The sequence below is a fragment of the Anopheles darlingi genome, chromosome 3, assembly GCF_943734745.1.
Source record: "Anopheles darlingi chromosome 3, idAnoDarlMG_H_01, whole genome shotgun sequence".
Lineage (NCBI taxonomy): Eukaryota > Metazoa > Arthropoda > Insecta > Diptera > Culicidae > Anopheles > Anopheles darlingi.
The window spans coordinates 34160939-34184938 of NC_064875.1; the positions used below are offsets into that span (position 1 = coordinate 34160939).

General features: G+C 44.3%; 4 protein-coding genes across 6 annotated transcripts in view; 1 reads left to right on the top strand and 3 right to left on the bottom strand.

Moving 5' to 3' along the window:
* Positions 1-3511, bottom strand: part of LOC125956373 (uncharacterized) — a 10330-nt gene extending 6819 nt beyond the window's left edge. The window contains exons 1-2 of the mRNA XM_049688166.1: positions 3270-3511; positions 229-678 (exon numbers count right to left, since the gene is read on the bottom strand). Of these exons, the coding sequence (XP_049544123.1) occupies positions 229-660 (432 nt within the window). The 5' untranslated portion in view covers positions 661-678; positions 3270-3511. The remainder of the gene's footprint in view (positions 1-228; positions 679-3269) is intronic.
* Positions 3512-5388: 1877 nt separating this feature from the next.
* LOC125953783 (protein lin-54 homolog) lies at positions 5389-9124 on the bottom strand. Its single transcript, XM_049683561.1, has 5 exons — positions 8951-9124; positions 8199-8378; positions 6498-8137; positions 6277-6422; positions 5389-6206 (listed from the first exon to the last, which is right to left on the bottom strand). Exons 2-5 carry the CDS (start codon positions 8361-8363, stop codon positions 5749-5751), a joined length of 2409 nt encoding a protein of 802 aa, XP_049539518.1. The 5' UTR covers positions 8364-8378; positions 8951-9124; the 3' UTR covers positions 5389-5748.
* A 337-nt stretch (positions 9125-9461) lies between these two features.
* LOC125957762 (SET domain-containing protein SmydA-8) lies at positions 9462-11851 on the top strand. 2 transcript variants are annotated; one of them, XM_049690663.1, is made up of 4 exons: positions 9462-9681; positions 9929-9955; positions 10203-10956; positions 11028-11851. In XM_049690663.1, exons 1-4 carry the CDS (start codon positions 9535-9537, stop codon positions 11834-11836), a joined length of 1737 nt encoding a protein of 578 aa, XP_049546620.1. In that variant the 5' UTR covers positions 9462-9534; the 3' UTR covers positions 11837-11851. The 2 variants fall into 2 exon arrangements, with proteins under 2 accessions (XP_049546620.1, XP_049546621.1); XM_049690664.1 differs by lacking the exon at positions 9929-9955.
* A 125-nt stretch (positions 11852-11976) lies between these two features.
* LOC125957761 (serrate RNA effector molecule homolog) lies at positions 11977-17406 on the bottom strand. Of its 2 annotated transcripts, none has more exons than XM_049690662.1 (9): positions 17284-17406; positions 16988-17175; positions 16793-16929; positions 16612-16717; positions 16361-16543; positions 15177-15243; positions 12971-15105; positions 12779-12898; positions 11977-12115 (listed from the first exon to the last, which is right to left on the bottom strand). In XM_049690662.1, the coding sequence occupies exons 2-9, from the start codon at positions 17140-17142 to the stop codon at positions 12037-12039; spliced, it is 2982 nt and encodes a 993-aa protein (XP_049546619.1). In that variant the 5' UTR covers positions 17143-17175; positions 17284-17406; the 3' UTR covers positions 11977-12036. The 2 variants fall into 2 exon arrangements, with proteins under 2 accessions (XP_049546619.1, XP_049546618.1); XM_049690661.1 differs by lacking the exon at positions 11977-12115 and adding an exon at positions 12175-12499.
* Between the last annotated feature and the right edge of the window lie 6594 nt (positions 17407-24000).

Genomic DNA, 24000 nt, shown 5'->3' on the forward strand with positions numbered 1-24000 from the left:
ATGTTCCTACTAAATAAGAGTAGTAAGTATTCGATTAGCGATTATTTGTGGTTCCTCCATCTATCTAGATCCCTAATCCAACAAAAACCAACGTTGAAATATTTTGTTTATTTTTTATATATATATTTTTATATATATATATATTTTTTTATATATATATATGTTCTATAAAAGAACATAAGAACTAATTTGAACTTTAAACATAAAACATTTCAAGACTTTACTTACCACTCTCATGTGACCAATCTTCTTGTAGCCCACATAAGAAAAGATATGCTCCAACAATTCCGTTGGAAGGTTCATCAGGTTAACATTTTGCTGCAAAAGCTGATGCTGATGCTGTTGCAGTGGTTGTTGCTGTTGCTGTTGCTGGTGCTGAGAACTTAAGACATCCGTGACCATAGCCGCAGAAGATATAACATAACCTTGCTGGTTAACGCAGTTCAGATGCGTGCTCGAGTTTGAAGCAACCACTGTCGAAATAGTTCCAGAAGACTGATTTGACATCGGTTGATTAGTGTTCTGAGGGGCACCAGTTCTGCTGATAGTGCTATTCGACGGAGCAACTATGTTTGAGGATCCCGCAGATGAACCAACTCGCAACAATTGAAGGCTGGATTCGTCCGATGTTGCCCCGGTCATTTGGCGCGTGGAAACCATTGTGACGCCTTTTTTTACCTAAGATTTACGAAAAATAGAAGAAAGAATAGGTCTAAATACGTTCAAAAACACATTAGCTATGCGGACAATAATTGTAGAACTGAAAATAACTGTTCGCACCAAGTCCCAAACCATTTTTTTTTCTCAGCAAGGTATCAATAAATTTGGCAACAAAAAACATTGGTTTAAACACTTTTCAATTATTTGTTTCGGAATGGCACGGCGTATATGTTTATTACAAACTTATTATCGTCAATAGAATTGTTTTTTGATTGGCATGAGGTAAATTTATTTAGTATGACATTAAAAGTGGACAACAAGTAATGATTACATTAATTCTGGATTTGGATTCATGTTGATTTAATAAGTGCAACCAATGTTGGATTAGAGGTACGTCTTCCACATGATCTCTTGTTTAGTCCATTGTGCCAATGAGAACAGTGCAGGCGACAAGAAAACGGCTCTAAACTCAACACACGACTGGCTAACCGTTGAGCATCGCACTCATTTCCGTGCAAGAATTATCATTATTCGAAGGAAGCAGAATAATTGAACTCGTCATTACGCTAGGTGCACACAGCCTCCCTCTTTTCCTTCGCAAGTACGCGCCCACGTATAGTCTAATGGGAGAATAGAGCAGCGAGAAAATTGCTAGTCAAACATCTACAGCTCATTATTGTTGTTATGATTGATGTATGATAATTGAGCCAATTGTACCTTTCACGAGAAACTGTCTAAGTATTGTACGTTTTGTTCTAATGCACCTCACCGTTACCAATCGGCAACTCAATACAATGTGACTGTAAATGCTTCGTTTCTGCTATTTTGCGCAATGTTGTACGCGTGTCGCGTGAATTCACAGGTAAATAATTATGTGGCCATTAATTGCAGCTCTTTTTGTTTTATTTAATAAGTGTACACGCCTATACAATTGCAGACACACTATCCGATGCACAAAATAAAGCATAGGGCATATTGTAACTTCTGTTACTTAGGTTTTACAGCCGGTTTGTACAATTATCTTGAAAATCAAAATAGCCAAAAAACATTACAATATTAAAATAAGTATAATGCGAAAGATAGCAGATATACTTTAAAAACAATTCAACAACCACCAGAGAAAGAAAATCTGGTTCACTTATCAACAAATAAGTTATTATCTTCCAAAATTGATCAATACATTAGATTGCACCTTGATAGGTGTTACGATCGCAGGGTTGCAAATAATAATTACATTTTGCGATAACCCTTGAATGGCTCACGTCATTCTTTCTCTAAAAACAGAAAGCGATTGAGCGTTACATAAACCGACGCCTTTGCCTTTCTCTTCTAACAGCCTTTAACCTGGTATATGCTGTCAATTGATACGCTGGCTTTCAATAACCCTGGGCCTGGGAGTCTCTTTGTAGTGATAATGTTTAATGAAGGATGTCGATTTAAGCGTTTGTTTCCGGACACGGTCCACTGATCTGCAACTTCGGTGCTATGAGCGATGGTGACTTGGACTTCACGACAAACAATGTCACGCTTGAACCAAAAGTGCAGAAGGTAGAAGGCTTTGGTCGATAGTTTAAACATCGTTTCTGGATGTTAACACCTCTCTTACAGCGCCCTAAAACAAAGCCCGGAAAAGAATTGGCCCTCGCTTCGCTGGGACATTGGCAGGACAGTGCGGAATGTTGGATGAAGTAAAATCATTATTGATTTTGCTGCCTCCAACAATCGCACTATTCTAACATGAATGTCATAGAGCAGGTTGGAGGAGGGTCGCTGTAATATATAGGCGCATCCAACTGCAAAAGTGTGTCTAAACCTTAATACCATCGACAACAGACGATCCTCGCCGTTCATCTATCAACCAGTTTACAAGCGTATTGTTATGACACTCGATTACGATCACGGGTACGACCTAAAGCGGAAGCAGAAGTTTGCAAATGTGCGCTGATAAATATGCATTGATGCACATCACGAATCGACCATTGCAATCAATTCAACTCAATAAACTGTACCCAAAAACCAATTGCTTCTCGTGACCGTGCTCTCTCTCTCTCTCTCTATCTCTTCTGTTGAAACATCTCTTCTCTAATCGTTTTGGGTTCTACAGTTTTACAACAACTAATATTGCTGTAAAACTGTTGTTTGGAAACTTTGAAACTACCATTGTGTCCTCGATTTGATCGATTTGATGAGAACAATCTAATGTTAACGCATTTCTGCAAATTCGATACACGATTAACATTCACAAACGTTCATTTTTTTTCAAGACAAATTGCTCCGTATCGTTAAATGGACAAAAGGAATAATACGACTCGCAATAAGCGACACTAACAACCGTGCACTGTTATCGGAAAGTAAACCGGATACAGGCACTGCATTCGTTGATATCGGGAATGCTAGGGTACAAGTACTACGAGACCTATCATCATGAAATGAATGAAATACTTGTTAGTTTTCATCTTGTGCTACGTACTGGCAAAGGGTCGTAAGTACTGTAAAAAAGGGTCGCAAGTAACTCCAGTCAGTAAAGTAAAGCTGGTGATGCTTGCATTGTTGGAAGCCACCGTTTTCCGGGATATTGTACATGATTTGTAGAGCAATAGTCATCTCACCTTCTTTAACCTTTGAGGCTGTTGTATCCACCACGCGTATTATAATGTAAAAGTGCGGTGCGATGAACTTTGGATGTTGTCTTGTACCTGCTACGAGTACTGAAGTAAATTGAACACTGACAGTCTCGATATAAATCAATTGTTACACTTTTAACATAAAAACACTGATGATTCCGCAAAGTCCTCAAATTCTAGCTTGTCATATTCACGCACCGTGCATTACAACTTTCTAATGAAACTTCCTTGGAAAAATACTGCATATTATATTACGCGATAATCATTTCACTTTATGTTCCACACGGACGGGTATCAATTTACCACTCTTCTTGGATGGCAACGTCTAGGGATTTCACTATTTGATTTGCAAACAGATGCACGTTAAGCTGTTTCACTTTATAGATCACAAAGTTGATGTAAAATATTATATACATAAATTATGAGCATGAGGAAAATGTTCTAAACAACATAGATCGCAGCATCCGATTTCAAGATGTCACTGATTGCCATTATCGATATAATGCCATCCTCCGCTTGAAATATATGAAAATAAACTAACTCTGTTCTCTTCTCGGTCGCTCTTAAGCAACTTCACCCGTTCCCAGGAGAGCCTTAGTTAATAACAAAAAATGGAACGATAGAGCACATTTCGTTGCTCTTTCCATCATTGACTTCAAACCACAATCCACAAGATTGATGATGGTTGAATAGGCTAACCATAGCTTAATTATTATACATTAGAATACCTTCTTCCTAGCTCACTCCACGGTTGCTGGTGTATGGCAGGCAAGAGGAACTCAGATCGACGAACTTTAAAATTGTTTGAAAAAGAAAACACACTTATTCCACCAGGATACACGAGGATAGCGCAAGGATAGTGGTTATCATCGATGCCATGCCAACAGGGGCTCACAGGCTGATATGTTGAGACGATTCTAATGCATTGAGCAACTATCTATCAATTGTTAGTAAGAACTGCTTTTTTTTCTTTGCTAGTGGCTCGATTGACTGCGTTGGAAGTTAGTTAACTTTTGCCCAGGGGGAGGAAGGGCGACGGAGTGAATAGGTTTGGAGGAAAATGCACTGGGATGCAAATAATCGCTGGATACACGACTGTTACACGACCATCTATTCCGCTCTCTGGGTCGCTCTTTCTCGCTCTCGCGTACACAGCACAATCTGTGGCAAACGTTCAACTATCGATTGCTTTGGGGCCAAGTTTATTACCAAAGACAAAGATCATGCAAGTTTTTCGTCACCAACGGAACATGAACGAACATGCAAGATGGGGCCTACTTAACCACCCGCACTGGCTATCTTGGTGGATGACATAAAAGCCAATCGTACTTTTTCCGTTATATACCACCAACCGTCAGCAGTCCCCTCTCCCTACCCCTTACACGCACTTGGGAAACGAATCCCATTCCCTCCCGCAGCAAAACGGGCATTTCCAACGAAAAGTCCTAATTCTCAGCAAGCCATCGATGACGAGATCGACGGAACACAAGCCCGGAGCACCCCCGTCTTCCTCCTCCCTCTTGGGACGGACGATTCTTCCACCTTCCTGATCACTCTGTTCACTCTGTTTCCACTAATCTGCCTGGAAAATGTAGTCCAAAGTGGCAAACCACAGCGAGCAGGCTTCTGAATATTGTTTTATGTGTAAAATGAATGTTGGAACAACAGGGTGACACTAGCTATAAAATGAGCCTCTTACTAAGGAATTGATAGTTTACCTGAAAGTTTACTTACACGGGAAGTGTGGAATTCTGGACCGTTGCTCGGACCTGGCCACTCGAGGGAAAAAGAGGCTGGGCGATCCCAATTTTCGATTCTTTGCGTGTTCCGTGTTCGATCGAGAAGACAAAATGTTTGACGTTCGCACTGAACTGACGGCTACACGACCGCGCGATGTCAAAAAATTTCAAAAAATCATCGACCAACTTTCGGAAACGAGTTTCGAACAGGAAGAAGTAGGCAAAATGTCCAGTATCTTTTGCTATCAGTTTCAATACAGAAAGATAAATGAAGACCTTTTTTATTATTCACTTGTATATTGTGCTGCTGTCACAACTTGCCTCGTTGTGCAATGTATGACAAACACAAAGAGAAATGAGTCATTCACATTTTTAGTTATTTTTACACTCTTTGACACGAATCATGGATGAATCTATAATTTTATTTCACTATTATGTTACCACAAACATACAATTCGTCCTTTAATTATCTATATCAAATTGAAAAAGATTACTTCAAAACCGTTAATAAATCGAATCGTTGAAAACCTTGACAGTTCACACCTAGTTTGCCAAACAAATAATGCACGGTAGCCAAAGGATAACCCTGCACAGTAACTGCATAAACATGGACATAAGAGATGTAGAATGATACATTAAAATAAAGAACGTGAATACAGCCTACTCGCCCAATTTAGTAGCTAAGCTACTTCGGATGTAGTACACTTGATGTGGCATTCCATTTGTTAAATTTCTTCCGTTTCGGGCGCATGGCCGATTGGATCGTTGTCGGATTTCGACGCAAAGTCCATGATTTCCACCAAACAGCGCCCAAACTCCTGCAATATCATACGCTCTGATGTGCGTATGCTGCAGCCGCGTCTTTGGCATTCATCCGCCTGAGCGATCATGCACTGCAGAGTTGCCTCGATCACGTCTGGTGTCATGGAGTTGTGTGGTTGTTTGCTTAGAGGTAGCTTCGACATGTCAGTGTTGAGCGACAATTGGTTCATGTTCGTCGGATCAAAGGACATCAGTTTAATATCCCCAGCAGGTAAGGCTTGGGACACAGGTCTTTGCATGTCACGCCCATACAAACCGGGGGATAACTTTGGCGAAATGCCATCCTCCAGCGATTTACGGGAGCTTTCGGAAGCTCCAAAGTAATGGAACTCTTGTAAGAATTGATCAGTGTTGCGGCAGCCTGTAAAAGAGACCAAACCATGTTAGTAATTATTGATTCTTGGCTAAAAGCGATTAGTTTTACAACTTACCAACACATTTGCAATTACTGGAGCACGGAATTTTCGCCTCGTAACACTCGCAGTAGTTCTTCAGGCAACCGGATCGCTTACAGTTGCATCCCTTCGTATGTAAGCGCGTGGCATCATCTGACGGTCCAATCGAGCCAATTTTTGGTCTGCAGTTCCAATATAACAAGTCAAAAGGTTAGTCACAACGGTTTTGGATACCGATAGAGCATGCATATACGTACTTGAAAGCATTCGGATTACGTTCGAGTGTGCAACGGATGGCTTTCTGTCGAGCGTAATCGTCCTTCTGCGTGTTGTGGCAGTCCTTGCAGTTGCAGTTGTAGCAAAATTCCCCATTTGCAAAGCAATCGCAGTATAACTTTAAGCATTGGGATTTGGTACAATTGCACGGTCGCTTTTTGTAGCTTTCTTCCGCAAACCCATAGGAAATGGACGTGATCGTAGGTGTAGTTGATGTCGCTTTTTCGTCAGAATCATCCAAGTCCTCTTTAAATGAGGACTGGTTTTTCGTTTGAACAATCGCCTTTATCTCGACATCGGTCTCCTCGTTTTCATAGCTAACATTCTCTTTTTTCGAGTGAACCATCGTCTCTTTAGATGCAGAACCGGTTGCTTTCGATGGTGTAGATGATTTTCCAAGAACAGTTCGTATTTGTTTCGAATCGATCGGTTTCATATCTTCAGTTTTGATTAAAATAGAACGCGACCCTCCAATCAAATTTATCTTGTTCTGGTTTTGCAAACTGTTACCGCTAATGACGATTTTGCGCTGTGCAGACAAAGGAGACTTTCCAGTTGAAGATGTGGTAGTAATTGCAGTACCACTCGTTGCTGGAATGTCACCTTTGCGTACCACGAAGGCCTTATTGTTTTGCAGGATGATCTTCGAGGGAGTGATCGTTAAAGGTCCAACCGATGGTTTTGTATTCAGACTGCCCACGGGACGAGCCTGTCCGATGGTAGTGACGGTGTTCGGTTTATTTGTCGTTTGCACTACTATCTTCGATGACAATACTGCTTCAGCCGCTGAATCGGTCCTATTTTGCGCTGGTTTCAGTACACGGAGAAATTGAACAGGTTTGACACCGGGCTGATTTACGGATTGTAATTGTGTCCTTTTGCCAGCCATTGCAGAAGCGCTTGCAGTGTTCAAAATAATTTTGGGAGACTCATCACTAGCTTGGTTGGCGTGGCTGTTAATAATCCGACTACCTATAGCCTGGGTAGGAATATTTGCCTTTGCTACTCGCACTGAGGATGCTGGTGTTTGTCCAATAATTTGAGAAACCATTTTCATCGAGCCTCCCGGGAGGGATTTCATAGTAATCGTTTTTGTCGCGCTTCCTGAACCGGCAATCTGCGGAGACGATTTGGCAACGGTAACGGTTTTTGCCACTAGCGGAGACGATGGTGACCCACTATTGGACTGTATCTGTAGGACGCGAGCATTCGCGTTAAGCATCACTTTAGTTGGAGGTTGTATATTAACATTGCTGACGGCGATCGATCGTTTCAAAGTTTGTCCGTTAGGCTGTATAACCACAGTTGATTTCATTATCCCCGACCCTTCTGTTTTTACAAGGCGGAAAGACTGTGTTTGGGTAGCTGGTATCTGGTTTGCCTGAGAGTTGTTTAGTAATTTGATTTGAGTAGTCGTACCATGTGATGGTTGCGGCCGCATGACCACCACACTATCCAATGTAGTAACAGCGGCCCGTATTGGCGATTGAACCATTGACTTCCTTAGCCGTTGTACGTTTGTAGATACGGATGGTAAAGGCTCACCATCTGAGTCAGTATTGCCATCTTTTTCCTCGAGTGATTGTTCCTGTTCCTCGATTTCCTCGGCCTCGGAACCAATCTAGTAACAAATGAACATAATTTTAAGATCACTTGCACTAGTTCAAGCTTGCATTGCTTACCGATTCGATGGTTTCAATTGTTTCATCTAGATGTTCCTCATGCTCTTCGGTCATAGTCACAAGCAGCTCTTCCTGCTCCTCTTCCTGCTCGTCCACTTCCTCATATTCCATCGTGTATTCCACCAAATCGTCGGAATCTTCGATTTCGTGCTTTAAATCGTCCATGTTTAGCGAATCAATCTGTATGGGAATAAACAAATAATTTAATCGCTAACGACGGTGTTCAACTCGCTTAAACGGCGGGGGACATCCCGAAACGGTGCGGTTGACATTTGTCAATCTCGCTCAGCGCGCTCGATGTTCGATAAATTTGATGAAAACATTTTGAGGCTGGAGTGTTATAACTTTTTTTTAGCAGCACAAACGGTGCGAGCCCGTAGTAGCACGATTTTGAACACAAATCGAAAGCATAAATTTTGCTAGCAAGCATTTCGCTCCTTTGAAATTCAAATTCAAAACATAGCTTTTGAAAGAGCTCTTGGGCGTGAAAAGAGGGTGGGAAGGGAAGGGAGGAGACGTATTTTTGACTGCGACGTTTGCTTTGCGTTTGCGAGAACCAACATTTTCTGATCGCGCCCTATAGATTTGGCCACCAAAACCGGCAAAAGGCGGATTTCATGGCTTATTTTAGTTGGTGCATCGGTACCGAAACTAATCCAACACGCGGCCTTCAATCGTTTCCAACAGCAAAACCGCGTAATCTCACCAGTCCCGCTCTGCGTATTTGGTTATGTGTGGTATGAAAAACTTACACGAAACGTTGGCGAACGGAATCTTTTTCCCTCCAATTCACTTTAAATACAATCCGCACTGGATTGCTGAGGCTCTGCAGTCGTCAACGAAGATACAGTTTCCAATATTTTCAGCCACAAGCACTTTTCGGAGCCAAATCGGTTTTCCCAAAAAGACGCGTATTTATTTGCAAAACTCAACCTTTGCCTCTGCAGAAAAAACGTTCTGCCTGTGCAGCAGAACGACCAGTGCTGCCAGCGCCGACCTAATTTCTAAAATGCCCGTCTAGCGGTCGTTTAACGACTCCTATCGGCGTCCAAAATCGTTCCAAAATCAAGTAAAAAATTGGATTTCCAGCTTCCGGAACTCCACGCAGGATCACAAATCTATGGCTGTTCACGGATCCCTGCTGCCGCCACTGCGAGAGGCATTAATTTCGAAATATCTTAAATCGCATGCGCAAGCCGCTTAAGAAACGTGGTTGCATCATGTAAAAAACGGGTTGAGCTCACAGTCGCTGCTTTGAGCTAGTGAAACGTGATTCGCTTAACTTACCATCGTTCTCGATCGTTTTCAGAAAAGATCGCACAGGCAAGCGAGCGTAATGAACGTCGACTCAAAATGTGGTTTTTGCGGAGTAGAGTCAACGTTAAAGTGCGCCGGGTGCCAACTAATTTACTACTGCAGTCCGGAGCATCAGAAAAAGCATTGGCGTGCAAAACATAAAAATGAGTGCGCCAAACCTTATGAGGTGAATTTTTCGGGAACCGTGGTTTGCTTCGCTTTAATATGCTGCCTTTTAGCAAGAGCTTTGATTTTTCTTTGCAACTCTAATCTCACCGTTGCATCGCTATATAGAGTAGATGTCTAGCTAAAAATAGATACCGACGATGTCTGAAACGTGCAGTGGACATGCTCGTTGGGATTCTTGAATCTCTTTACCGACTATCGATAAAAAATAACTTATTAACAGCTTTTAACTTCTTCTACCGGATTAGATCGTGTATCATTCGAAGGAAGCAAAGGTAATTTAAATGTGTAAAACTACTTAATGTGCCAAACCATCCACAAACACTTTACCCTTACTCGAATTCTTACCTATTTGATAGATGCGTCCTTAAGTACCGAAAATGTGTTTAATTCACGCTTTAACAAATCGCCATGTGTCCTAACCATTGACAATTACAGAACTTCAACATGTGTCGCTACAATGTCGATTACAAATTTGTCCCATGCGATTATAATAATTCAAGATTTTGCCTCAATTTGCAGCTGGCAAAGAATGAAGAAATTGGCCGTTTCTTTATGGTCACCAAGCCCATTCCGAAGGACACGGTACTGTTTTCGGAAAATCCGCTTGTTATTGGACCAAAATGGAACCTGGACGAGTACGAGCAACGGTCAACTATAGTACCATGCGTTGGTTGTTTCGCCGATTGCCACCTCGGACAATTCCGTTGCGAACACTGTCACTGGCCAGCCTGTAAACCGGATTGCCCCGGATTGACCAACGCCAACTTGCATGGTATTGAGTGTGGCATCCTTCGCTTCGGACGAGCCCCAAAACCCACCGATGATCCGGAAACATTCTTCGACTACTATCGTTACGATGCGCTGCTAGTGCTGAAGTGTTTGGCCATACAGATCCGTAGCCCAACACAGTTCGACCAGATGATGAACCTCGAGAGCCACTATGAAGAACGTAAGAAAACGCATTACTATCGCGATACCGACGACCGCGTGGTGTCCTATCTGTTGCGCAATTTCCTGGATCCGCTACAAAAGCTTGAAAAGAAACAGGACAAACAAGTGCTGAAGGTGTGCGACAGGAAGGCGCTGCACAAGATTGCCGGTATACTCGAGGTAAATGCAATGGTAATTCCCCTGGCTAATGGAAGGGAAATTTGTGGTCTCTATCCCATTGGCTGTATGCTCGAACATTGCTGTGTTCCCAACTCTTTTTACACGTTTGACTGTTCTAAGGGCATGAAGTTGACGTTCAAGGCCGGAAGGGATATTCAAAAAGGTTTGTATCCGTATAACGCCGCAAACCATTCACAACTCTCATTCTTTTAAGGTCTTATTCTTCTCGAACAGGTGAGCACTTGACCACAACCTACACCCATTCGCTGTGGGGAACGCAGCTACGTCGGCAGCATTTAAAAGCGAACAAATGCTTTGACTGCAAGTGCGAGCGATGCGCTGACCCAACGGAACTCGGAACATTTCTTAGTGCTCTAAGGTGTATGGGATTGGATGGAGAGCCATGCGGCGGATATCAGCTGCCAATAGACCCACTGTCCGAAACCAGTGACTGGAAATGTAATCGTTGTCCCGTACAGATAACACACGATCAGGTCAACTTTCTCTTGTCCAAGATTGGCGAAGAAGTCGATGAGCTTATGGGACGGAAGTCCTCCGTCAAGGAGTTCGAGGATCTTATACAAAAGCTGCAGAATTTCTTGCATCCTAATCACTTCCATCTGCTAACGTTGCAACATTCGCTGATTCAAATGTACGGACACTTTAACGGATATCAGCTACAGGTACTTTCCGATGCGTTGCTACAAAGGAAGCTGTCCATGTGTCGCGATATGATGCGTATCACCGACGTGCTCGATCCAGAGTCGTTCCGACTTACGCTCTATGCCGGGTCCATATTGCTAGAGCAGCAGTTTGCACTGATTGAGCGGAATAGACGACAGCAAGCTTCTGGTGCCGGCAACTTAGAGAACATGAAACGGGACTATCAAGAAGCGTATGGTTGTTTGGTGCGCGCTAGAAGCATGCTACGCAATGAAATGGGAACTAAACAGGGAAAGAAGCTGTTGGAAGAGGTAGAGAGCGCGCTGGGCCGGATCAGCGACGATCATTTGGCATTAATCGGGAACGTGGGAACAGCCTGAGCCAATCACACCTAGTTACGATCTTTAGCACGCTTTACGCAACTTTTTAATAAAACAATTGTTTAAACTATTTTTCCAGACATCATTTAATAAGGATGTACAGCGGTTGGTACACAGGAGCGAATTAAGTTTTGCTAAGAGAAGCTACGTTTGAAATTAAAGTTCACAAGAACACACCTTAATAGGCGCGTGGGTTCGATTTACAGAAACTCGTCAGGTTCCCGAGGAGCATCTAGATCGCGATAGTGAATTACTGGTCGGTAGTCCGGTCCTCCCATTCTAAAAATATAAACATAAAAGACATATTTTATAGATAACTGAACATCTGGTAACAACCCATTAATGATGAGCTACAGTTGCGGTGTTTCTTGGGAAAATGATCTTTATTTTTGATAGTTGCAATATCGGTTTTAATGACGCCATGAACAAAATTATAAATGTGGTTAAATTGTATTGAAATGTGAATTGATCGATTCTGCTACCATCCGTCATTTCTGCTCTAAGGATATGACTACAGCAAAGATTGTTTATCTAACCAAACTCCCTTGTGTGATGTTGTGGTAGATTGGGTAGATGGCAGCTTAAAAAAAGCTGTCATTGAAACTGGGCACATCCAAATCGCTGTAGGCAATAATCGGTCGTCGAGGTTCGACCAACGGACCTCTGAGCAGTGTATGCCACGATTAACGGACCGGATGAAGCGTCAACAAGCGCACGTTAACCATATAGCCATAAAAGAGCGCCATGGAAAGGATAGTCAGCGGGAAAGAAAGAACAAAACAAAAACTCATTATCCAATGTTAATGTGAAACGCAAAAGGCTGGGACGTCAATAGTGCCGATCAATTCTACAGAAGAAAACCCCGCACCAAATTGATGAATTTGTAAGCGCAACGGGCACGGGGGGACTAGATCAACCTATTGAGAAAGCGATACTACATACCTTCCAGAGCGTCCATATTGTGGTCTGCCTCTTGAGTTGGGTCCCATCATTGGCGCTGGTGCGTACGGCGCATACATTGGAGCATAGCTGTGTGACATCCCGAACGGAGGGTTACGGTAGCTATAATCGTAGACGAGTAAGTAGTAACATGTTATGCATATGACATAAAACCCAGAACGCTACTCAACTTACCCTACTCCGGCTACGACGCCTGCACCTCCGCCGGGAGCGGTGGTTTCGGAGCCGGATTTCTTGGAATTACCGGGGTGCTCCGGCAACTGGGGACGTTTCGAATCTTTAAGGTAATTGTTGAAGTACTCCACCTCCTTTCGCACTTCTTCGACTTTCTCTGCGTGCTTGTTGAAAATGTGTTTACGTACGAAATCTGGTCCCTTGAACTTTTTACCCGAAAGCGGACACAGCCACTTGTCCTTGGCAAGTTCTTGCGTGTTTGCAGTGATAAATTTTTCCACCTCAACCTCTGCATCCTTTGCACCAAGCTTCTTCATCTCATCTGCCTCAAGATCAACCATTTTGGTCAGGAAAGAAGCCATCTTTCCTTCAAACGAGCGTACGTATTCCTGAATCTCGTTACTAGACACCTTGCTTTGGGACGGTGGACCGCGTGCATGTATAATACCGCACCGATTCGGCATCTCGTCCTCGTACGGGTACTCGCAGTGGTTATAAAAGTCCACCGAATGCACGATGCGGAGGTACAGAATGAGTTTATCAAGCACCTCGATCAACTGAGGATCGCGTTCGATAACTTCTCCTTCCGAAATCTTCTTGCTATCATCGGAAAGACCCAGCAACTCCTCTTCTTCGGCCGATGCTTCTTCGATCAGATAGTCGGTTATGTTTTGAAGCACGGGATTTTTCGACTGCAAACCGAATGATTGCACATCCTGCCGGCGTGTATTACCGCCATTAGTACCGTCCCCATCACCACTCAGCGATTGATCTTGCTCATCCTTCCATAGACCCCATTTATCATCGAGATTGTGCGCAATTTTAGCGCCGAGTTTGATGTCGCTGCGCACGATAGTCTTGTGGCAGGTGATACCATTCACCGGGCGGACCCGTCGGCTAAGATCCTTGTTCACTATGGCGCCAAGTTCACAGTCGCGCAGCCGAATATTGTTCAAATGCCAACAGATCTCCTTTATGTTCACCTCACGCTTAAACGTGACCCAGCCACGACGGAACCAACGTCTTTCCAGTAGCGGATCGGCGATGGCAACTCGAAGGAATCCGTTATAACGACGGCACATTGCCTCCACTTCGGCCTTTGTGATGGAAGGTGCGAGGTTCCGCAAAAAGATTGAGCTTGTTCGATGAAGAGCACGAGGACCACCGTCGGTGGTGCCATCTTTAACCAAATCAATAGTTTCCGTCTTTTTCTGCTTTCCTGCATCGGAGTCTTCCCCCTCAGTCACTTCCAGTGGCTTTTTTACATCCTCCACTTCCTTTTCATCTTTCGCTTCTGCCTGTGGGGGAGACTTATCACCATCCGGTACGGATTTTTTGTCAACATGTAACCCTTCCGACGAAGCATCATCGGTAACTCCTCCATTCCCATGTCCCGCACTGTCGGTATCCATTTTACTCTCAGAAGGGTCCTCGACCGGACTTTTCGGTGTTGATTCTATATCCTTCTGCTTCTCTTCTTTCTCAGCATCTTCATCGTCATCGTCGTCAACCTTTCGCTGGGTCTCTTTGTCGTCATCCGAATCGCTGGAAGAAGAGGAAGATGACGAGGACGAACTCGATGCTGAATCGGAGCGGCTACGTTTCTTTCTGGTAGCCTCGGAATCCCGTTTTCCATCATCATCCTCATCTTCATTGGCAGCACCACGTATACCTTCAACACCCGTTTCGGTACGATTTTCTTCAGCGCTTTTTTCGGGATGTTCATCAGTAGCCTGCGGAGTTTCTGGCTCCTTGCCATTTTCATCAGCGCATTCTTCTTTCGTTTTTGTCTCTTGTGCCTCGCCATCCGTGTCCTCTGCCTTGACATTTTGTTCTTCTTTCTTTACTCCACCATCGCTTTCCGCTCCCGGGGCGGCTTGCGCGGACAGGCCAGTATCTGCAGATTTCGATTCCGCTTTAGGTTTATCGATTAATGCAAGCACTGCGCTCTTCGTCGTTGTATCGGCAACGGGCGGCTTTTCATCCAGCATCTTCAAATCCTCCTCCGTGCCGCCTTCGAGTTTAATGACGGCCGTATCTAACAATCGCAGCAGCGCATCACTGTTACAAGCATCCACGGAAACTTTCTCAATATCTTTCGAATTGAGCAACTCCAGAAATACTTGACACCGTTGCTAAAATGGGAGCAAATTGGTAGATATAACGTACAACGTCCACAAAAGAGCTACATCGGTGGTTTGCATACCTTTAGAAAAGAAAGTTGCTCTTTCTTTCGTTTTTCAGATTCCTCGGGATGATACTTGATTTTGAACCTATTGTGGATGGAGAAACGAATAAGAAAAAAAGGGAATGGATTAATTTTTATGAAACACTCGATACAACGTATGTTAACATTGAGTATTCTTAATGACAATCTTCTCGATAGCGCTGTAATTTGGAGAACGTTAGCAAACTGATCGCTATATGTAATTTGTAATGTTGCAAAATCGATTACTTAAATGCAATTATACAAAATTTACAGTTTAACAATCAACACGACGCGATCAGCTATTGCCGCTCCATGCGCAACACATCGCTTGTATATGACAACCAAGATTTGATATCACTTCTTCCATAGAAAATATTACCAAATATATGAATTGTCTGTTCCCGCACTAACGCATCATGTGCCATCACAGTATCCTGGACGCGTGGAAGCTCTCTAGTAGGCTTGTGTAATTGCTGCGGATTTCATAAACTTATGTTAAGAATAGTAAATACCTCTTTGGACTGAATTTTGCTTGCTAAGTTCGTTTGTGTGCTGTGCCCACGGCGCAGTAGCAGCAGTAGTACACGAAGAGTAGCAGAATGAACACGTTTGTCGTTTGTCTAGTTCGCGAGTGGAACTATGCGTTCCAAGAGCGTATTTCAAGTCCTAGCTTACCATGTTCACTGGCATTGCTCGCCAGTGCCTGCGCTTTTCCCTAAGCATCTCTATACGCATTCGAGCTCAATGACTTGGACGGATTAAAAATGTTTCGCGACGAGACGGACATAACAGAACGAACGATAGCGCGCAACAGAGATGCCTAAATGTTGAGAAACGGATTGTGTGTTTGAGGCTGATACCGAAGTGGGCCGCGGATCCCACCACAAAGGAGTAGCTTCTCCGGGCACAGGCGCAAGAGCGACTTGACGCAATCCGCTCTCTGCTTAAAGAAGCACCCATTGGCTGGTGAAAGAACGAACCACGGGCGAGTATATTCTAGCACTGTTAAGGAGAAAATATATCATAAATACTCGAAAATATGCGGTGCAAAATGGCAGGCAACTAGGTAGCAGCGAGAACGGCATAGGAGCACCACGCAACAACAGCAAAATATCACCATTCGCAGAAACCATCGACAATTGGGACATTCAAGATTCGCCAAAATCGTGGCTAAGTCGTACCATTCTTCATCTTTATGAGCCACGAAGAACTCGTTCATCTGTTGCCGACGGAATTCCAGCTTATACTCGTTGTACTTAGTGATCGCGTCAGAGTCGGAAATTGAGTCATCTTGCGTAGCAAGGAATTGCTTCAAAGTCATCATGCACGGCTGTGTTTGCATGTCGCCGGAAGTGGCTGGTTCGCTGGAAAAGAGAAAAAGCGCGATGTGACGGTAATTCCAGCTGTGCAATGCATCCACTTCCAAACTAACCGTTGATGGACGGATGATTGGAGACCGCCTCCGTACGGTGCGCCGCCTCCCGGATGCATGCCGAAATGATCGTGAGCATAGCCGTACATCCCGTATCCATCGTGCCCTGCAATTAGCCGCCAAGCAGCCGGGTAAATTGAACGATAAATGGTTGCCGTTTGAACAATCGTCGAATACTTACCCATGAATCGGTGACGACCTTCATCGCCCCAAGGTTCGCCACGTAATCTCTTGACGGGAGGGGCTTCGCGTGCCGGAGAATAGCCACGATCCCTTGGCGGAGGTCTATAATCTCGATAATCTTGTCGCGGCCGGATGCTGTGGAGGAAAATCGAAGGTAAATCACTGCTCAAACCTAGCGCGTTGAGCCACTCACCGATCTGGCCAATCATCTCTGCCACGAGAACGGTCCGGCCGGTCAACCCGCCCGTAACTATCACCGCCACCGCCTCCTCCGCCACCACCAGCACTCCGTTCTCCACGGAACTTGTCGCGACGCTTGCGATCGTATTCATCATCCGAGTCTCCCATGCTGACGGAAGTTGCTACGGGTTACGTTTGATTCTGCAAAGGAGAAATCAGACACATAACCTCACATTTTCCAAGTGGTCAAGGCGCGTACACCGCGTCGTATAATAATCGTCGTCAGGTTAATTAAGAGCCAATTATTACCGTCGACTTATACGCTAACTCGGTCACCAACGAAGCGGGGAAAACAGGCGTTTGTTGTTTGTATCGGCGGAAAATTTGCAAATTGCTTAGCGCGGCACGTCCTTTTGGCTTGGCGTTTTTCCCAGTTGTCAACTTCGAGGGAAAAATGTCACCACCTGTCAAGCCAGCTGTCAGGACGTTTATACCGTACGGGTTCAGGAGTCCAACTCTTCCCTCTCTTTCTCTCTTGCGTGCGAGAGCGAGAAAGGGAACCCGAAGATACCCCCCGATACCCGCCCGTTCAAATTTTACCGTTTTTTTTGCCGCTCCCGTTTGGTACCTCGCGTTGGTACCTCGCTCTCTTTTGGTCTTTTGGTCGAAAAAATATTGGCAAAAACGTAGTTTTGAATAAATCTTCTCCAAAAATGAACCAAATACTCTTGAAAAGTTGCAGTTTAATAAGACATTACCTTGAAACAAATAAGTTGAATGGTTTCTGCACTAAAAATCGTCAAAAATAAGCCTTTTTGGACCATCTCGCTGCCAGGACCGCAGCTCTGACTATTTTGGGTGCAGACCTCAGTGCACCTAAGGTAGTTCCGGAAGGGCCGACCTGCGCCAAAACTTCGGATCAACCGCTGATCGTTCAATCGATTGCATCCTACACCATCACTAACGGGCCCACCGGATGTTGTTTCAATATCAGCACCCCCGTCCTCTTGTCTACGGCCGCCCTCTTGTCTACGGCGAGAAAGGTTTAGCACCGACTCCGGCCACCCGTCACACGAAGCTTAAACCCGCTTCTGCGCATCTCCGACCACTCCGTGTTAATGTCCACTTCCCTCAAGGACTTTCCGCAGACCGTCAGGACCATATCATCGGCAAAAACCACAACCAAAACGCTTGCTCATCTGCATAACCCCATCAAATATTATGTTCCAGTGAAGGAACATCTGCCGTAAGAGGCACTTTCTGTTGAGTCAGTATCGTAAATTAAGATACGATCCCCGAAGTAGTTTAGAAGCAGGTGAAATAACTAATAACTAAACTTTCCTCTATGAAACCCATCTACTGCCTATCTGATAGCCCTCGAGCTCCCTCCGTGTGTGGCGACGGTCTTTTGAGAATAAGCCGCCCAAGATACCAGGAGGAGTCCAGCAGGCAGATCGGCCTGTTTAAAAAGCATTTGCAATACTACAATTTCACTTCGTTTCTGTTCAATAATTCACTCAACCAATTCCCCAACTAAAAGAAGGCAACCGCAAGAAAAAGAAGCAAGAAAGCTGCTCGTGTAGAGCGATAACATGCTCCCCGAAAGTCTGAGCTTGGGTACACTGGTAACACCAACCCTTTGGGAGGATGGGGGTCGTGGCTGAGGCGAGAGGGGAAAAAAAGTTACCATCGTGAATCAGGTTTCTTCTTTGGGACGTTTTTTTTCTTCCGTTCCATCGGCCACCAGGACGTTGATCCAGTTGGCCACATGGTCCTCTTAAGTCACAGGAGGTTGGGCGCAGGGCTAACGTCCCGGCCCCGTCAACATCTGCAAGGTTACGAAGCCTACTGACGAAGAATTCACGAATCCTGGAACCTAACGATTACGACTTTACGCGATCAGATTCATCAGATCGAAGGAGGCGCGACGCATCCAGAACTGGGTATTGCAGCAAGGTTAGGCAGCGCGTGGTATTGCGAGCACGTTCTGCACAGTAGCTGCGGAGGTAACAAGTCTGCTGGCCGGTGCTAACGGAGGGTTGAAGCAGCAGACAGGAGCCAGGAGCAGGTTCTGACGATGCTTCTGTGGCAGGGGTGATGGAGTGCGTTGGCATAGTGGGTCAAGCAGCTAATCGCTACATCAGCTGGACCCACGGCATCCTCCCAGGAATGGAACCATGGGTGACACGGGGGCATTTCTCGATGGATTTCTAAAGCTTGGAACAGTTAATACTTGGCCGCACAAAATAGTTCATATCTCAGCCAAAAAATGACGTATAAAGAAAAGAAAGGTGTCATTTTGTAGGTTTTCTTATTGCCTTCAATAAGAAATGTTGATGCAAATTATGCATTAGTTTTTTATATGACTTTTTTAACTTTTACTTTGACATCACCGAACATTTTTTGCACAATACTTTAGGTCACATCAATTGCCCTCCTATTGCACGTCACCCTCATTTTAGTTGGTTTTTATACATTTATTATATACTTTTTAAGTTTCCTTGTGATAATCGTCAAATAGAAATCGATGGAATGAAAATCGAGACATTTTTGGGTATTGATAGTTTTCCCTATGAAATCGATCTATTTGAATACCAAACATTAACGCCATACCTTCGGCAAGAAAAGCTACCTAAATCATGCCAAACTTACACAGAATCATTGGTGGACAAATGAAGGACAAAATCCCTTATCGTAGACACTCTTTTCTTGCACAAATTTCGAAGGAACGTTGTCCCATTGGTGAACACATTTAATTTGTCGCCACAATGTCAAATCCCTCGCCAAATCATCATCTTATGGGCAAATTTATCTCCGTAAAGAAACCAAACCCTTTCTAAACCACTCCCTCAATGATTGGTAAAGTAATTTTTTTGCCCGGTATTTTTTTAAATGCATTTTTCGTTGTTGCACCGTCCATCGAAATGCATGGTTTGAATTCGGTCAACAGTTGTTCGTACAGCTTCCTAGCACGGATTTGGCCAATCAAGCTGCGCTCTAGTGCCCTATTTGGCTATTTTCTAGCTTTTATGACCTTAAAATATCTTTTAAAAATATTTCCCGAACTGTTATGTCGACTGTCGTGAGTTTTTCTTGGTGGAATCACGCTGAGAGATCCCAGTAGTGTTGATTCAATTTTGTTTGCAGAATCGGGCATTCGTTATACTTTTTCGGCTGTTTTATTTTCTTAGAATCAAGGTAAAAGTCCCCTCCTAAAGTCTACATATGGTATTTTGAGTTGAATTTGAAAATTTCAAGACTTTCGAGGTTTTTTCTCCAGCCAAATCCAATTTTTACAGTGAGTGTGCAGATTTTTTTTTCTCCCTTTGCGTTCCATCGGCGATAACTTTTGAAGGCATAGATCAATTTTGACAAAAATTTTACCACTAAATAAACAGACTACAATGATTAAAACGCTATCAACGGAATGGCAAAGTGACCACTAGGCGCGCTGCAATGATTAAACAAAAGCGGCCAAATATTAACTGTTCCAAGCTTTATTCAAAGAGCCCCAAAGTCAGACGGAGATCGACCGGCTCTAAGGGACCTCCTCACGCATCGGACCAAGACCCCAGCCCCAGAAGGGCGAACACCATCCCGCTTGGCACCGCTCTGAGGACCTTCGACCATATTTAAATCGCTTTGGAACACAGAAGCACAGAAACATAGAAACACAAAGGGAAATGGACGTTATTAAACCCTAAACTATGCTAAGATAATGGGGGCGATGGTTAAACTCAATCCAAATCCATATCAAAATTATCAAACTTCAGAAAACCTTCAAAAAACGCTAAGCCTCACCCTGCGAGAGATGATGTTCAAATCGATCGATGTTGGTGATGATATTTTTTTATATAAGAAAGGGTTATTTATGTAAGGAAGGATGATCATCGATGTTGCATTCGGGTACATCGATAAAGCGATCTACGCCAGCTAGCAAAGCAGATTGCGTTCCTTTGGTTCTGCAGATTATGAAGATATTATTAGGGGTACAAATAGAAACTCGCCGTTTTCCCTTAAGGAGTCTAGCAGCTGCAAATTAATCGATAAAAATATGTAAAACCCTGGTAATTAAAGTTGGGGTATCTGTCAACAACTCCCCAAAATCTCGTTGGATTATATTCACTCTGCTTTGAGTTATTCATGTGCGAACATGGCGAAGTTTCAGCCGAATAAGTGCCATTTGCGGGAAGTGTTGCTTTTTGCGTTTCATACTAAAAAAAAATGCAGCTGAAGCGCATCGAATGATAGTAAAAGTTTATGATGAAGCCTGCATTAGTGAAAGAATGTGCCGGGAGTGGTTTTGCAATTTCAAAAATGGCGATTATGACGTGCCAGATAAGGAGCGTCCCACAAAGTTTGAAAATGCCGAATTTAACACTTTTCTGGAAGAAGATTCTTGTCAAACGCAACAGGAACTTGCAGACTTATTGTGCGTGACGTAACAAGCAATATCGCATCGGCTAAAAGCCCTGGGAATGTTCCAGAAACTAGGATACTGGGTGCTGCACGAGTTGAAGCCGAGGGACATCGAACGGCTTCGACGGCAGAAGTCATGAAAACATACCTGGAAACATTAAAATGGCACATACTATCCCCCCCCCCGCTGTACTCTCCAGACATCGCTCCATCCGACTACTATCTCTTCCGATCGATAACGCATGACCTGGCCGAGCAGCGCTTCCGTTCTTTCGAGGACACCCAAAATTGGATCGATGCATGGATCGCGTCGAAAGATGAACAATTTTTCCGACGAGGAATTCAAAAGCTGCCCAAATTGTGGGAAAAAGTTGTGGCTAACTATGGCAATTACTTTGAAGAATGAGATTGTAAAGAGTTTTTTACAAAAAGCCTCAAATCATGAGAAAAAACGGAGAGTTTCTATTTGTACACCTAATACTTTTTTTTATAATTGGCTTTCGATAGATAGATAGAAATTTATGAAAGCAAATCAATTTTTACAATTTCGACAATAAGATTGTAAACATGCGTCATCAACATACCATTTCTGGACAAATCGTCGAGAGAATACGTGTCTGTTTGGCTGGTTGCCCGATCGATGCGACCCGAGATCAACAAGAAGGACATCCATTTCCCGGGAGATATTCCATTTCCTATGGCCGGAAAAGTTCCTGGCCTGCTGCTGAGCTGATCGCCGAGAAGTTCTTCGGTGCCGGTGGCCGGTGCAGGACCCGACTTTTCACCGGGCAATCCGTAGCCGACCGCCCCGTGATCGTATAAGCGGCCAGATTGCGGACGATCCGGCTGTCGACTGTAAGGTATTGTGGATCTCCGCATAGGGCTGTCGGCAGTCGGTGCCAGATGTTGGTGCCGGAACCACGAAGCGGCTTCTAGTCTAGACTTAAGGAGATTTCAACTTACTTGCCTAGTGCGTATAACCCTTGGGATTCCTTATTAATAGGTGCTTCCTTCCAAACATAAAAAATTTGTTTTTCAGGCAGACAGCCAAGAACAGAACACAAGATTTGCTGCTCGAACGGAACTCAAAAACAAGCTGGCGGAAGATCTTGCCCCTCAAACCAGTACAATTGGTTTTAGAGCACACAAACACGGTTCTCTATCTTTCGTTCCTTCTCATCGTTCCTTATCGGTTCCGGCCCAAAAGCCGGTATACTTCGGTCCAAGAACTACATCCTCTCGGATAAAACAGCGTAGTGTCTGCTAAGACTGGTCGCAGTCGCCAGTCTTTCCTTAAACGAGCCCTTCTGGGATAGCCATACTTTCAAACGGGTGTTGGGCGGACATCAACGCAAAGACCAACTTTTTCATACTTTTCAGAAGTAGCTTGCCTGCTGCTACTGCTCGGTTTCGGGAGACCACCAACTATATTGCCGGCTTGATCAATTCCTTAGCTCCAGATGTCTGTACCGTCTCATCTTCCCGAGGGATCGTTAAATCTGATTCGTATCATTAACCATCAAGGAAACCAGGAAGAGTAGGATTCTCAGCATTTTTGCGAGGACTGATAGACTGCTTGCAACTGAAACCGACCGGCGACCAAAACAAAAAGTGTTTGTCCTTGGTCTAGACCAATGAATTCGATACACCGAGCATCGTTTAAGCACAATTTAAATTCAACATAAATTCCACAGGCTTGTTTTATTCAGTGAGAACTGCTCCAGCTCCCTGCCGGGATGTCCTTTTAGCCATACGGCCAACCGGTGCCGATCCGAGGTTTTTTTCTACAACTTATGACGGAAAAGGCAGGCTGTCCTCTAGCAAGACGTCTCCCACAAGTAAGACAATGTATTTCCAATTTTTTTAAGCCTTGAAGGACCTCCTTGAGGGTCAATGGTGATACTTTCGAAGTCACATCGTGATCCGGATAGCGACCCGTGCTTGGTTAGGGACACCGGGAATCTGGCTGCAAACTTAGCGCGAGGGAAGTATTCCATCCTAGAGGAGACCTAGTTTAATGCCATGCTCAACCAGATAGAGAAGGTGCATGATCACACACGACTATTGATGCTCCTGGGGCCAACGCAGGTTGAGTAGTACGGCGACAGCGTACGCTGTAGACGGTGGAGATACTCCTTGGAATATCAATTTCCCCATAAGAACTGGACAAGAGAGGGTTTGAGGCCGTACTCATCATTTTTCCACTCTCATTGCCAGCGCTTGAGTGACCTACGCCGTTAGCACAAGTAGCACGACCAGCGTAGCGTTCCTTATCCTCTTCGATGAGGATCCCGATCGGAATCATGCCGGTAATCACTCTGTCGGTGGATGTGGTTTAGCTCGATCAGAATTCGCTTTGTCCACTTTGTGTCGCTGCCCATGCTGGAACCGCTTAGCGCAGTGCCGAGGTGACTACACTGACTAGTGGCCACCTCCTCGAGCAACTTAGGCCACCGGTTCAACGCATAATGACCGAAAGAGTGTTAAGGGCCCTCAGTGCCGTGCTGGTGGCATGCTCAACAAGGGTTCTGAAGCTAAGCTTGCGATCTACCATTACCCCGAGATACTAGATCGCTTCCTGCCATCGATCATGATCGATACATATAG